The 13331-nt window shown below is 43.4% G+C and overlaps 1 protein-coding gene across 6 annotated transcripts in view; it reads left to right on the forward strand.

Moving 5' to 3' along the window:
* SH3GL3 (SH3 domain containing GRB2 like 3, endophilin A3) overlaps nt 1-10007 on the forward strand; it is a 199379-nt gene extending 189372 nt beyond the window's left edge. For 3 of the 6 annotated variants that reach the window (XM_030930694.1, XM_030930697.1, XM_030930695.1), the window contains one exon: nt 9346-10002. In XM_030930694.1, the coding sequence (XP_030786554.1) occupies nt 9346-9551 (206 nt within the window). In that variant the 3' untranslated portion in view covers nt 9552-10002. Of the gene's footprint in view, nt 1-858; nt 1056-9345 lie in introns of all 6 variants that reach the window. The other 3 variants (XM_030930693.1, XM_030930696.1, XR_004057324.1) reach the window with 2 other exon arrangements.
* Nucleotides 10008-13331: the final 3324 nt, after the last annotated feature.

Genomic DNA, 13331 nt, shown 5'->3' on the forward strand with positions numbered 1-13331 from the left:
CTTCCCCATGGAGAAAAACAATATGTTAGAGATGTTGAACCACATAGTGTCTGTGGTATCTATCAGCATTGGACACCAGTGTTGTGTCTGGGTTAGATAGCGAGAAAGTATGTGCTTCAAACGAATTCTGCTATAACAATTTGAGATTATAAATGGGAAAAAAGAAACTTTTTGAAGGGAGTTTGAACCAGATATGCTTGTTTGAACTCAGAGGAGATGGTATCTCACAGATTGAGCATGGTGCCTGGCTCCATGCTCCCGGCTCCATGCTTTCAAACACTCGGTGAGAGTTTGAAAATGAATTGGAACCAGAAATAAACCTGAAAGTTCCAAATCAGATTTCTACCCCACCATGGTAGGAGATGAACTCTCTAGTCGGATGGTGCAGGTACAGTCAAACCTCAAGGTCACCTGGGTTCTGGAACCGAAGCTTCCAGGAGACTTGGGGTCCCATTCCTGACTGGGATGTGGACTCCCCCCATCAGCAGGTACCTTCCTGTCTGTTCCTTAGCTGCTCTACAAGTGGTGTAAGTAATAAGGAAACACGTTTGGATTTCCTGACTTCAGGCCAGGAAGTGAGCAGAATATGAGCCCACCCAGCCCAAAGGGGTGTTACCTGCCTTACTGCAAAGTGGGCTTTGGAGTCAGAGGGAAGCCCGAATCCTGGCTCAGTTCATACCTTTGGGTCTCAATTTCGTCATCTAATGAATGCAGATTCTCATTACTACCTCACAGGATTATTCTAAGGATTAAATTGGATCTTGTGAATTAGGGGTACTGGGCCAGGGACTCGGTACAGAGTAAGAGCCCACAATGCAGCACTGTTAATGTTACATAATTGGTTATCTGATTTCCCAGCCTACAGCAGACTGGAACCAGCAGATTAGGAAGGCCCAAGGGACTGCTTCGGGAAGGCCATTGACGGCAGGAAAAAGTGACAGGTCGCAGCCAGACTACAAGGGAGGCAAGAGAAAAACTATAAAAAGCAGGAACTAAAATACTCAAAAGACACAACAGTCTGGGGGATTTACTAAAAGACAAAGAGCCCTTCTCAGGTCAGTAGCTTCTGGGAGACTCCATACCTTGTACCCCAACAGGGACTTATGTTGACAGCATTGTGTGAATTACTTCTCTCTCTATCCCCTTTGCCCCTCAAAATAGCTGTGGGGGTGGGGTCATAGTTTGCCTTTCAGTGGGGATGCTCTGACCGAATGCTTCCAGATCATGAAGTCCCCACAGTCAAGGCCAGCAAAGGAGCGAGCACAGTGGGCTCCTTCGGTGGTCTGAAAAGAACACAAGTTCCACAAAAGAGCTGTGATTTTTAGTGCAACAGAGAAAAGGACGCCCCTTTCACCACTGACCAGTCCTTCCACCTTCACCTCCCTTAAAATCAAGGTTAGAGATGGAGCCCTGGAGAACAGGCTTCCAGATCCTGGCATATGGGAGAGAGAGAGAAAATGAGAAGGCCAGGCTACAGACATGCCAGTCCCTTCTGATGCCATCTCTACTCTGGTGTCTAATTCACCACCTGGAGTGGGCACTGTTTTTAACTGAAGCCTGAGCTGCTCACTTTGAAGCTGGAACTCAGGCTGAAGAAGACAGGATAGAGACTAAGTGCCCGGAAGTTTTCCTTCAGGTGTGACAGGCAAGGCTAGGTGGGACATGGACAGACCTTCCTGGGGATCTGGGTAGGATTTAGGTAGAGAATGCTCTTAGAGATCCTTCCAAGGCCTGGGAGCATCCTGAGGTATGCCGAACTGAAGACCCAAAGGCTCATTCCAAGCCCAGCTGATGGGCCACCCCATTGGCTGGAGTTGGCTCAGAAATGGTGTGGGAGAAGGCCGGGTGTGGTAGCTCATGCCTGTAATTCCAGCACTTTGAGAGGCCAGAGCAGGAGGATCACTTAGGCCCTGGAGTTTGAGACCAGCCTGGGCAACATAGTGAGACCCCACCTCTATAGAAAATACCAAAATTATCCGGGCATGATGGTGCCTATAGTCCCAGGTACTTAGGAGGCTAAGGCGGAAGGATTGCTTGAGCCCAGGAGGTCAAAGCTGCAGGCCAATAGCAGGGCACTGTACTGCAGCTCGAGGGACAGAGCAAGACAGTCTCAAAAAAAAAAAAAAAAAAGGAGAACAGAAAGAAAAAGAGTAGGGATAAAACCACAAACTAACAATTTTCAGAGGGGTATATGGCATAGGGATCAAGAGCACGGACTCTCGACCTGGCCTGCGGTCAAGTCTCAGTGCTGTGGCTTAATTGTGTTAAATTTGTATGCCTCAATTTCTCCATCCCTCACATTGGGGGAAATAGTGGTACCTACTCATAGAATTTCTCTGGGAATTAAATCCATAAATCCACTAATATCTCTGAGGCACTTAGAATATTGTCCTGGCACATGGTAAACACTAACACCTGAGAGTTATTATTTCATCCCTGTAGCTGAGTGGGGCTGAGGAATTGTAGACTGGACTGCCTCTACCTTAATAAAATGTGCTCAGCATTTCTGCATATGCAATAACTCTTTGCAGCAGCAGAGACTTTAGCCAAAATATATATATATGTGTATATATATGTGTGTGTGTATACATATATATAATAAGTGGAGTTGGGGGAGGGAACTGCAAATAATTTTCCTGCTGTTAAAATAAGAGGGACTGAACCATATTAATGCCAAGAGGGAAGTCAGTTTATTTCAGGGGGAACGTGGTTTTCCTACCTCCTACTGTGTTACTGATACAGTACTTACTGACCAGCCATCTTAAACTCTTGTGGTAGCGTCTCTCTCTCTCTCTCTTTTTCCTAATGGTGTGGAACGGAGCTTGAATAATAAATATTTAACAGGGACACTCCCTTTTCTCTGTTAAAATAATCTTTGTTTCAGTACTTTAACAAGGAAGACTGTGTTTTCTCACCTTGGCTCTCACGTTTGGTTGAAGTCAGGTCTCAGGAGTAAGAGAAAATAAACACAGGGCCACTTGGGGAGGGCAGCCCTGGCTGAAGCCGTCTCACTGGACAGCCCAGGGTCAGGGGTTTCAGCCGCCTGTTCAAGGGCACCCAGATCCACAGCAGCCAGCTGGGAGCTTCTCTGCAACTATGCCCAGTGATTCCAGGTGCCAGCTACTGAATGCGAGAGAGCAAGGAGGTGGAGGTAGACGAGGAACTGCCAGCTGCAGGACCACAGGGGAAAGGGGAGGGGGTTTTCAACAAAGATGGGACACTGAGTAGGACCAGTCTTTTCTTACGAGATGTTTTCAGCTGAGGTGCCGGCTTCTGATGGTGGGAAACCAGGCATTCAGCTCTCTTGGAGAGGCTTATATCTAACAGAGTTGGAAAGCCTCCATTGAGGAAATCCAGCCCATTCTGCCTGGACTCTGGGGCTCCATCCGTGGTGACTTTTGTGTCAAGGGAAAATTCACACACTGTCACTCAGGTGGGCAGCAACTTAATTTCTATTTAGCTGAACTGAACTTGCTTGCAAGCCTCTATGTAGACCAGTGGTGGAAACAACTTAATCTTTTTTCCATTTCTGCTGTTGACCAAAAAAAAAAAAAGTTTTAAAATCTTTTTTCCATTTCTTCTAATGGTGGAAAAAAGCACAATCTTGCCATTTCAAGGTAGCTCAGTCTCTTCCAATAGAAAGCGTAGACTATCCATTTATGACTTAGGTGATTCCGGATTTAAACAGTCAATTCAGAGTAGAAATTCCCTATCAGGGCTGTTGGTTTTTCTTGAAGGTTCTCTTCTCCCACTGGTCCAGTCCTAAGATGTTGCCTGGATGTGAGGGGAGTTTACAGAACATCATGGTGTCAGGTAGGGAAGCTCGCTTCCACAGCTGAGGTGGCTCGTCACAGGAGGCCTTGGGCCTGGGTCAGGACCTGCTGACATCTGTGGCCCAGGCCTTCTTCTCTGGGTTGCTGAATCTCTGCATTTGGAACCCTGTGTCACTGCCCCCAGGCTGTCTCTGGCCTCAGTGACCCCTCAGCACTTCCTGCTGGGAACTTGAGGGAATTTGTTCACAGTTCACAGGGAGCCACCAGCCTTCAGGCCCCATCTCTACTTAGTGACACCACGTGGTTTCCACTGGGCTGCAGCCCCTGTGTTAGTCCAGAGAACTTTGATAGCTGCCTTCTCCCAGAATTTCTGTGGAAAGTGGAATCTAAGACCCCCTTCCCCAGGGTGGCATCCAAGGAGCATTTCAATTTTCTTGCTCATCCTCTTCTCACTCCAGGCCCCTTCCCTACTTCCTTGCCTCCAGGAGGAGCTTGTATCTCTTCTCTGGATGGCAGGAAACAGCTCCTCCTTCTCCATGGCTTATAATCAAAATGCTAGGCTCTGAGTTCTTCAAACTCTAGTTCCTTGGAACCCAGGAGTTTCTCTCTCTCTCTCCCTCTGTCTCTCTATCGCTCTTGCTCTTAAATCTTATAAAAGCCTGCCTGGCTCTAGCAGAAAGCCTAAAAGCCTTGGCTTTCACAATGTGTCACAACTGAAATGGTTTTATTTGGGAACTTAAAAGCTAAACATTGACTGCTTTGTTCATGTCTGGGTTCCACCCTCCTCCTGAAGTAAGAGAAGCAAGCCCCAGCTCCTTGGGTTGAGGGCCCCAGGCAACAGAAATGACCCAGAATGAAAAAGGCATTGATACTTCAGAATATCATCTGGCTGCATGTGTAATTCAGGGCAGCCAGTCTGAGCTCTGGTTGGGGTGGATTTACCAAGTGCCTACTTAGCAAGTGCCAATTGCTCTTAGTGTTTTAGGCAGCCCAGTGGTGGCTGGAGGGCCAGGTGCACTTGCACTGCATGAGTCAGGGGGCTCTCGAACAGGATCTTTCTACTCAGTGGTCTCTGGAGAGATGCCCTGTCTTGGGTTTAGGTGCTGATGGAGTGTGATAGGAGTGCTGGTCTCTTTCCAGCTCTCAGAATATAAAAGTGGGCAATGTGGCAGTGGTTCCTTGCCAAGAATGAATGACATGAGAAGTGAGTAATGCAGCTTTTCCATGATTTGTTCTGTGTGTGTGTGCAGCAAGAACAGGTTTACACATGGAGGTGGTGGCCTGGTTTACACATGGAAGTGGTACATACACTTGGACAAGTGTATGCCTGCCACTAAGCATTTTGGTCATTGCAGGTGGCTTATAGAGTAAATAGGAGGGAAATATATAAATGTATCTATCTATCTATCTATCTATCTATCTATCTATCTATCTATCTATCATTAGCCCTGTAGTCAGTGTGTCAGCCTATGAAATGTCTTGGCAACCCTTAGTGATATCATGTAGGAGGTGACATGGAGCAAGGTAGGTGATGGCCTGGGGTCTGGAGCCCTCCTGTTTCTGGCTCAGCCAGTAGCCCTGGGGCCAGGCCATTGTGACTTCTCAGAGGCATTGATGGCTTCTTTTTGAAAAGGGGAGGACTCATGGAGGACTGCCAAATTCCATTCTAGCATTAACATTCTGTGTTCAAGGAAATGTTTCCCGAGACTACCATGTGGTTTGGCACCTGACTGTTAAAAACTAGTACCTGACTCTGTTAAAAACTAGTAGTGGGAGAAATGCTAAAAGAATAAGAATTATTTTTATAATCCACATTAAAACAGTATACATTAATAAAGTAGACTTTGACTCACGGCTCAGGTTGCCCTTTTCAGTGCTCAGCCCCCGCCTATCCACCCACGTATGCACTCCATGACCCAAGAAAAATGAAAAGTTCTGTATTGTAAGCCCTCTATTCCCCTATGCTTTGTTTGAAATCGTTGAATATTGTTCTGTTCAAATACAAAATAGTGAACTAAACCCTGATATTTATAGCCTTCTACCCCCTAGCTTTCATCATTATGACAAGAGGAATACACAGACTTAGGCAGGGATGGGGTCTGTCATGGAAGGAGCCATCCAGAGGCTAGAAACATCACGTAGATCGTAGAGGTTATATTGCAGGTGGGTCTAGAGTTTCAAAGTCCCGGGACAGGAGCTGCCTCCCTGAAGGGAAGAAGAGCTCCCCTGCCATTACCCCCTTCCCTTTCCTTGCCAGCTGAGTCTCTTTAACCTTTAACGCTTCCCTGGGGGAAGTAGAGGAGAGGATCATTTCACTGGTAGTTGTCAACCTCCCCTGGACGTTGGAAGGACCTGAGAAACAAACAATACTGATGCCAGAGCTTCTGATTTCATTGGTTTGGGGTTCAACCTGGGCAGTGGGCTGTTTAGTGTGCCACCAAGTTGAGAACCACTGTCACAGGAAGGCAACAGGAAGCTACCTTGGTACAACCTGTGGTACTTCACTGATGAAGGCTCCTTAGAGTGCCCTGTTCCTTAGAGAAACAGGCGCTACTCTGTGAATTTCAAGCTGTCTAAACAAACATAATATAATCCTTCTCACACCAGGAATCTCCACTGCCCCAACCCTTCTCTTCCTCCTCCCACAATGCTGTCACCTCTCTACCTCTCCCCAGGACAAAGGGGCATCTCATTTGGACAGCCATAGAAATACCCCATACCTTCTCTCTTCACTTGGACCTAGAAGACTTGGTGGGGAAAGAACATAATCTCTGGCAGAACTTGCTTCAATTCTCACTTGAAGTCTAGAGGGAGGAAAATGTCTTATAACAGAAAAAGGAAATAAAAATGGAAATCATCAAATAGGATGGCAAAAGTCACTTATTAAGAAAAAAAACTCCTAAGATTAATCTTATTAATACTCAAAGAAAAAAAATATGAACCAGTCAAAACTGAAGTGAGATTTTTCTGAGAGAAACATGTCACATTAATACTAAAATATACCTAGTTAAATGAATTCATGAGAATAGCAAGGAAATATTGAAATAGAAGAGTAATGACTATGAACTAGTTTTACTAGTTATTAACATTTTATTTATTTATATTTATTTTTGAGATGGAGTCTCACTCTGTCACCCAGGCTGGAATGTAGTGGTGTGATCTTGGCTCACTGCAACCTCCACCTCCCAGGTTCAAGTGATCCTCCCGCCTCAGCCTCCTGAGTAGCTGGGATTACAGACATGTGCTACCACACCTGACTAACTTTTGTATTTTTAGAGATGGGGTTTCACCATGTTGGCCAGTCTGGTCTCAAACTCCTGACCTCAAGTGAACTGCCCACCTTGGCCTCCCAAAGTGCTGGGATTACAGGTGTGAGCTACCACACCCAGCCTATTAACATTTATTATAAAGCTACAGTATTTAAAACGATATGGTACTGTTACCAAAATGAGTCAGTGGGACAAAATAGAAAATCCAAAAATAGATCTAAGTCCCATGATAATTAAATATGTGATAAAGATAAAGGCAATACTTGAAATCACTAGAGAAAATATGGATTATTTAATTACGTTGGTATAACTGCATAAGCATTATTAAATATAATAGGTATTTACCTCCTTTTGCCAAAATCCAAATGGATTATAAAAGTAAAAGTTCTGACATGAAAAATAAATAAATAAAAATACTAGAATAAAATTTAGTTGAGTATTTATATAGGACTGTGGAGAATAAACCATGAATAGAAAGTGTGATTAGTTTGACTGTTTATACTCTTAAATTTGTGCATTCATGCCACAGCAAGACAGAAACCCTTTCTCTGCCCTACCGCCAGCACAAACTTCAAAAACAAAATGAGGAAAAAAGAAAAAAAGAACAGATGATAAGTTGGGAATAATGTTTGTATCAGAAATGACAGATAAAGGGTAAATATGTGTAGTATAAAGGGACTTCTAAACATTTGAAGAAAAATAGTGATATCAGGTCAGTGCAAAAGTAATTACGGGTTTTGCCATGGAAAGTAATGGCAAAAACTGTGATTGCTTTTGCACCAACCCTAATAGAAAAATAAATTGACACTAAATGTCAGATATTTTAGAACAAATTCATGTTCTATGACCATGAAATCCTTTTCTTGGAATTTATCCTCAGGAACTAATTGTGCACATTTGTGGATATTTATGTATAAACTTTTTTTCCCCCAAAGAATTGTCTCTAAAAGCCAAGGGGGAATAAAAGAGACAACAGAAAGAAAATGAAGCAAAAGGAAGAGAAGTCGAGAAAAACAGGGAGGGAGAAGGAAGGAAAGAAGGAAGGAAGGAAAAGAAGAGATGAAAAGAAGAGAAGGAAAAGAAGGAAGAACCATAAATGTCCAACAACAGGAGACTAGTTGAAGAAATGTTACATTGTGAGAGTTGACACCTAGTCAGTAACTAAAAGTAAAATTGGAAGATATTCAACCTAGTGTGTACAAGAAGAATCTTTTATGAAAACAACTATATGTAAATATATGCACAAATGTAATCATGAAGACATCTGGAATCTGAAAGCTAGTCCAGTTATCTCTGGGGTAATGGGTTACAGCTCTGACTTTTCTTTCTCCATTTTGCATACATGTATTTTTTCTTCACAATTAGCATGCTTTTGTTTTGAAAAAAAATTGTTTTTGATGTTATTCTGGGAATAGACGTCAGTAAATATTCTTGTCTGTAAATTCTGGTCTGTAAATATTCTTGCCTTTCTTGTCCTGGTTTCTCTCCTCCCAGCCCTCATCCTGCCCATGCACTAGGAAGATCTTGTTGACCACCAAGGTCTTCCCTGCTACCCACTCCCCAGAGCTCCTGAACCATGAGTCATATACACTTCATATTTGTTCTCTAAAAGTATCTTGGCCATGCACAGTGGATCACGCCTGTAATCCCAATACTTTGGGAGGTCGAGGTGAGCAGATCACTAAAGGCCAGGAGTTCGAGACCAGCCTGGCCAATATGGTGAAACCCCACCTGTACTAAAAATACAAAAATTAGCCAGGGGTAGTGGCGCACACCTGTAGTCCCAGCTGCTTGGGAGGCTAAGGCACAAGAATTGCCTGAACCTGGGAGCCAGAGGTTACAGTAAGCCAGGATCACACCATTGCACTCCAGCCTGGGCGACAGAGCAAGACTCTGTCTCAAAAATAGATAGATAAATAATAAAAGTTTCTCATGTATTTTCCAATCCCCACAAAGAAACTGTAAGCTCCCAGAGAGAAGGAGGTGGGCCTTGTGATTCCTCTGTCCCTCCCTTAGGACTCCAGTTGGAGCTGAGTGACTGCTTTTGGGAGATGGGCTGGGCATGACTTCTCTGCCTGGGAGTATTGAAAAGATAGACACTGGGCTTATGGCGTCAGCGCAGGCAACTGGGAGAGCTGAAGCAGCCAGAGACCACAAACAGCACCCGTGAGCTGGGTGGAGCTGGCCTTGTGGGAAGGAAGCAGGGCCTGCTGTTAAGGGTCTAAGTTTTTCCACATTTCTAATTTCCCATGGATAATCGATCATGTTAACTTGTACTTTTTGTCTCCATATCATGCGGACAGGTTCTAACATTCCCATGGACCAGCCCTGCTGTCGTGGTCTCTATGACTTTGAGCCAGAAAACCAAGGAGAATTAGGATTTAAAGAAGGGGACATCATTACGTTAACCAATCAAATAGATGAAAACTGGTATGAAGGAATGATACACGGGGAATCCGGATTCTTCCCCATTAATTATGTTGAAGTGATCGTGCCTTTACCTCAGTAAATGTGTAACACACTCTGGACATACTTTCATAACTGAAATGAATTCACACCAATGTGCTCTCAGTGTGGTGTTCTGTGACATCCTTTGCTATTTGACCAACTTAATGACTTTTGTATGTGTGTTCTCTTTATAATGTATTTTGTATCACTTTAGTTTGTATAAATGATTTTCTTGTCTTTGCTACATGAAAATATTGTTTTCTTTTTTGCTTCTTGTCCTAAAAGTCATTGGTTAAACATATTTGCTTCCTGTTACTAAAAATAAGTCTCACCCATTGCAGTTATGTCAATGAATGGCCTGTATTCCTCAGCTGCAATGAAATGGTAACATTTGAAACTAAGAAATGCTAAATATTTTGTTTCTCGACATTCCTGATGATGTCTGATCTTTTTTCTTCATTGTATTTTAAGCTTACCTGTGAATAGCCCAATAAACATGACATACTGTGTTGGCAAAGGCCTTGGTTATTTTTAATGTTGATTTGTTGATTTTTAAGTCTTCCAGCTGCAAACTGACACCCCATGGCCAAAGTGTCACAGCGCAGATGCTTAGATGATGCCTCCTGATGGGAGCCTTCACTTTCCACCTGATTCAAACATGACACTCATCCTCCTTCCAGTTAGGGGATGGAAAGCCCTTCTGCCTACCTTCAAGTTTATTTATGGAAGACCCCAAATCAAGCTTCTGCTGCTGCCACATTCTGGATAGGTTTTTTGAGCAAGTTGTGTTATGGATGCTCAGGAAGTAGTATGGTCAAGAGTTGGTTGAGTCCCCAATAACATCCTCTTAGGCTCAGTGAACCAGCCCCTGGCCTTGCCTACGGTACCCACTTGTCACATGCTTTGGCCCACTGGAGCCTACAACCCTATTATGGGAAGGGACAGGTATTATTTCCCATTTGAAAAGAAGGAGGCTCATTGACTGACTTACCTAGGCTCAAACGACCACATACAGGCACACCTCAGAGATATGCAGGTTCTGTTCCAGGCTGCTTACTGCAATAAAGCAAATATTGCAGTAAAACAAGTCACACAAATTTTGGGGGTTTCCCAGTGTATAGAAAAGTTGTGTTTACACATAGACATGAGGAGGCGAACAACACATACTGGGGCCTGTTGCTGGGGGAGGGGAGGAGGGAGAGCATCAGGAAAAATAGCTAATGTGTGTTGGGCTTAATACCTAGGTGATGGGTTGATAGGTGCAGCAAGTCATAATGGCACACATTACCTATGTAACAAACTTGTACATCCTGCACATGTACCCTGGAACTTAAAAAGAAGAAGAGTTGTGTTTACACTATGCTGTAGTCTATTAAATGTGTAGAAGCATATATCTTAAAAAACCAAAATACACACCTTAATTTAAAAATACTTCACTACTAAAAAATGCTAATGATTATCTGACCCCTCAGCAAGTGGTAATATTTGTGCTGCTGGAAGGTCTTGATATTGATGGCCACTGACTGATCAGGGTGGGGTTGCTGAAGGTTGGGGTGTCTGGCAATTTCTTTTTTTTTTTTTTTTTTGAGACGGAGTCTCACTCTGTCGCCCAGGCTGGAGTGCAGTGACCGGATCTCAGCTCACTGCAAGCTCCACCTCCCGGGTTCATGCCATTCTCCTGCCTCAGCCTCCCGAGTAGCTGGGACTACAGGCGCCCACCACCTCGCCTGGCTAGTTTTTTGTATTTTTAGTAGAGATGGGGTTTCACCGTGTTAGCCAGGATGGTCTCGATCTCCTGACCTTGTGATCCGCCCATCTCGGCCTCACAAAGTGCTGGGATTACAGGCTTGAGCCACCTCACCCGGCCGGCAATTTCTTAAAATAAGACAACACTGAAGTTTGCTGTATGGGTTGACTCTTCCTTTCACAAAGGATTTCTCTGTCACATGCAGTGTTGATAGCATTTTACACACAGCTTCTTTCAAAATTTGAGTCAGTCCTCTCATCCTACCACTGCTTTATCGATTAAGTGTACATAATGTTCTAAATCCTTTATTGCCATTACAATAATGTTCACAGCATCTTCACCAAGAGTAGATTCTATCTCAAGAAATCACTTTCTTTGTTCATCTGTAAGAAGCAATTCCTCATCTGTTCAAGCTTTTTCATGAGGTTGCAGGAATTCAGTCACATCTTCAGTCTCCACTTCTAATTCTAGTTCTCCTGTTATTTCCACCACATCTGCAATTACTTTCTCCACCGAAGTCTTAAACCCTTCAAAGTCATCCAAGAGGGTTGAAATCCACTTCTTCTAAACTCCTGTTAATGTTGTTATTTTAACTTCGTCCCATGAATCACAAATGTTCTTAAAGGCATCTAGAGTACTGAGTCCTTTCCAGAAGATTTTCACTTTGCCCAGATCCATCAACAGAATCACTATCTATGGTAGCTGTAGCCTTACAAGATGTATTTCTTGAGTAATAGACTTGAAAATGGAAATTACTCCTTAATCTGTGGGCTGAAGAATGGATGTTATTTTAGTAGGTGTGAAAACAACATTCATCTCCTTGCATATCTCTATCAGAGCTCCTGGATGACGAGGTGCATTGCTAGCAGAAATATTGTGAAAGAAATCTTTTTCTCTGAACAGGAGATCTCAACAGTAGGCTTAAAATATTTAGAAAGCCATGCTATACACAGATATACTGTCATCCAGGCTTTGTTCCATTTATAGAGCACAAGCAGAGCAGATTTAGCATCATTCTTAAGGACCCTAAAATTTTTGGAATGGTCAGTGCGCATTGGCTTCAACTTAAAGTCACCAGCTGTATTAACGCCTAACAGGTGAGTTAATCCGTCCTTAGAAGCTTTGAAGCCAGAGATTGACTTCTCTAACTAGGAAAGTCCCAGATGACATCTTCCAATGTAAGGCTGTAGTCTACATTGAAAACCTGTTGTTTATTGTAGCCAACTTCATCAATAATCTTAGCTAGATCTTCTAGGTAACTTACTTCTCCATCAGCACCTCCTGCTTCACCTTGCATATTTATGTTATGGGGGTGGCTTCTTAAACCTCATGAACCCACCCCTGCTAGCCTCAGACTTTTCTTACGCAGCTTTCTCACCGCTTTCAACTCTGGGTTAGGCTTTGGCTTCAGGTAATGCAGCTAGTTGATCATCAGACCGCTCAAACTTTCTTCATATCAGCAAGAAATCTGCTTCACTTTCTTATCATTCATGTATTCACTGGAGCAGCACTTTTAATTTCCTTCAAGGACTTTTCTTTTGCGTTCACGACTTAGCTAACTGATGCAAGAGGCCTTTCAACCGACCCTGGCTTTCAAAAAGCCTTCCTCACTAAGCTTAATCATTTCTGGCTTCTGATTTAAAGTGAGAGACCTGTGACTCTTCTTTCACTTGAACGTTTAGAGGCCATTGTAGGGTTACTAATTGGCCTAATTTCAATATTGTTGTATCTCAGGAAATAGGGAAGCCTGAGGGGGGATGGCCAGGCAGTGGAGCAGTCAAAACATTTATCAATCAAGTTCACCATCTTACATAGGCATGGTTAGTGGCGCCCCAAAACAGAACAGTAACATCAAAGATCACTGATCACAGATGACCATAACCGATATGGTAATTAAAAAGTTTAATACATTGTAAGAATTACCAAAGTGTGACACAGACAGAAAGCACATGCTGTTGGAAAAATAATGCTGATACGAGTTACCACAAACCTTCAGAGATTTTACAAACCTTTCTAAAAATCACAGTATCTGTGAAGTGCAATGAAAAGAGGCATCCCTGTTGTGGCAGAGGCAGAGTTTGAAATCAGATTGTC

The sequence above is a fragment of the Rhinopithecus roxellana genome, chromosome 5 (genome assembly GCF_007565055.1).
Source record: "Rhinopithecus roxellana isolate Shanxi Qingling chromosome 5, ASM756505v1, whole genome shotgun sequence".
Lineage (NCBI taxonomy): Eukaryota > Metazoa > Chordata > Mammalia > Primates > Cercopithecidae > Rhinopithecus > Rhinopithecus roxellana.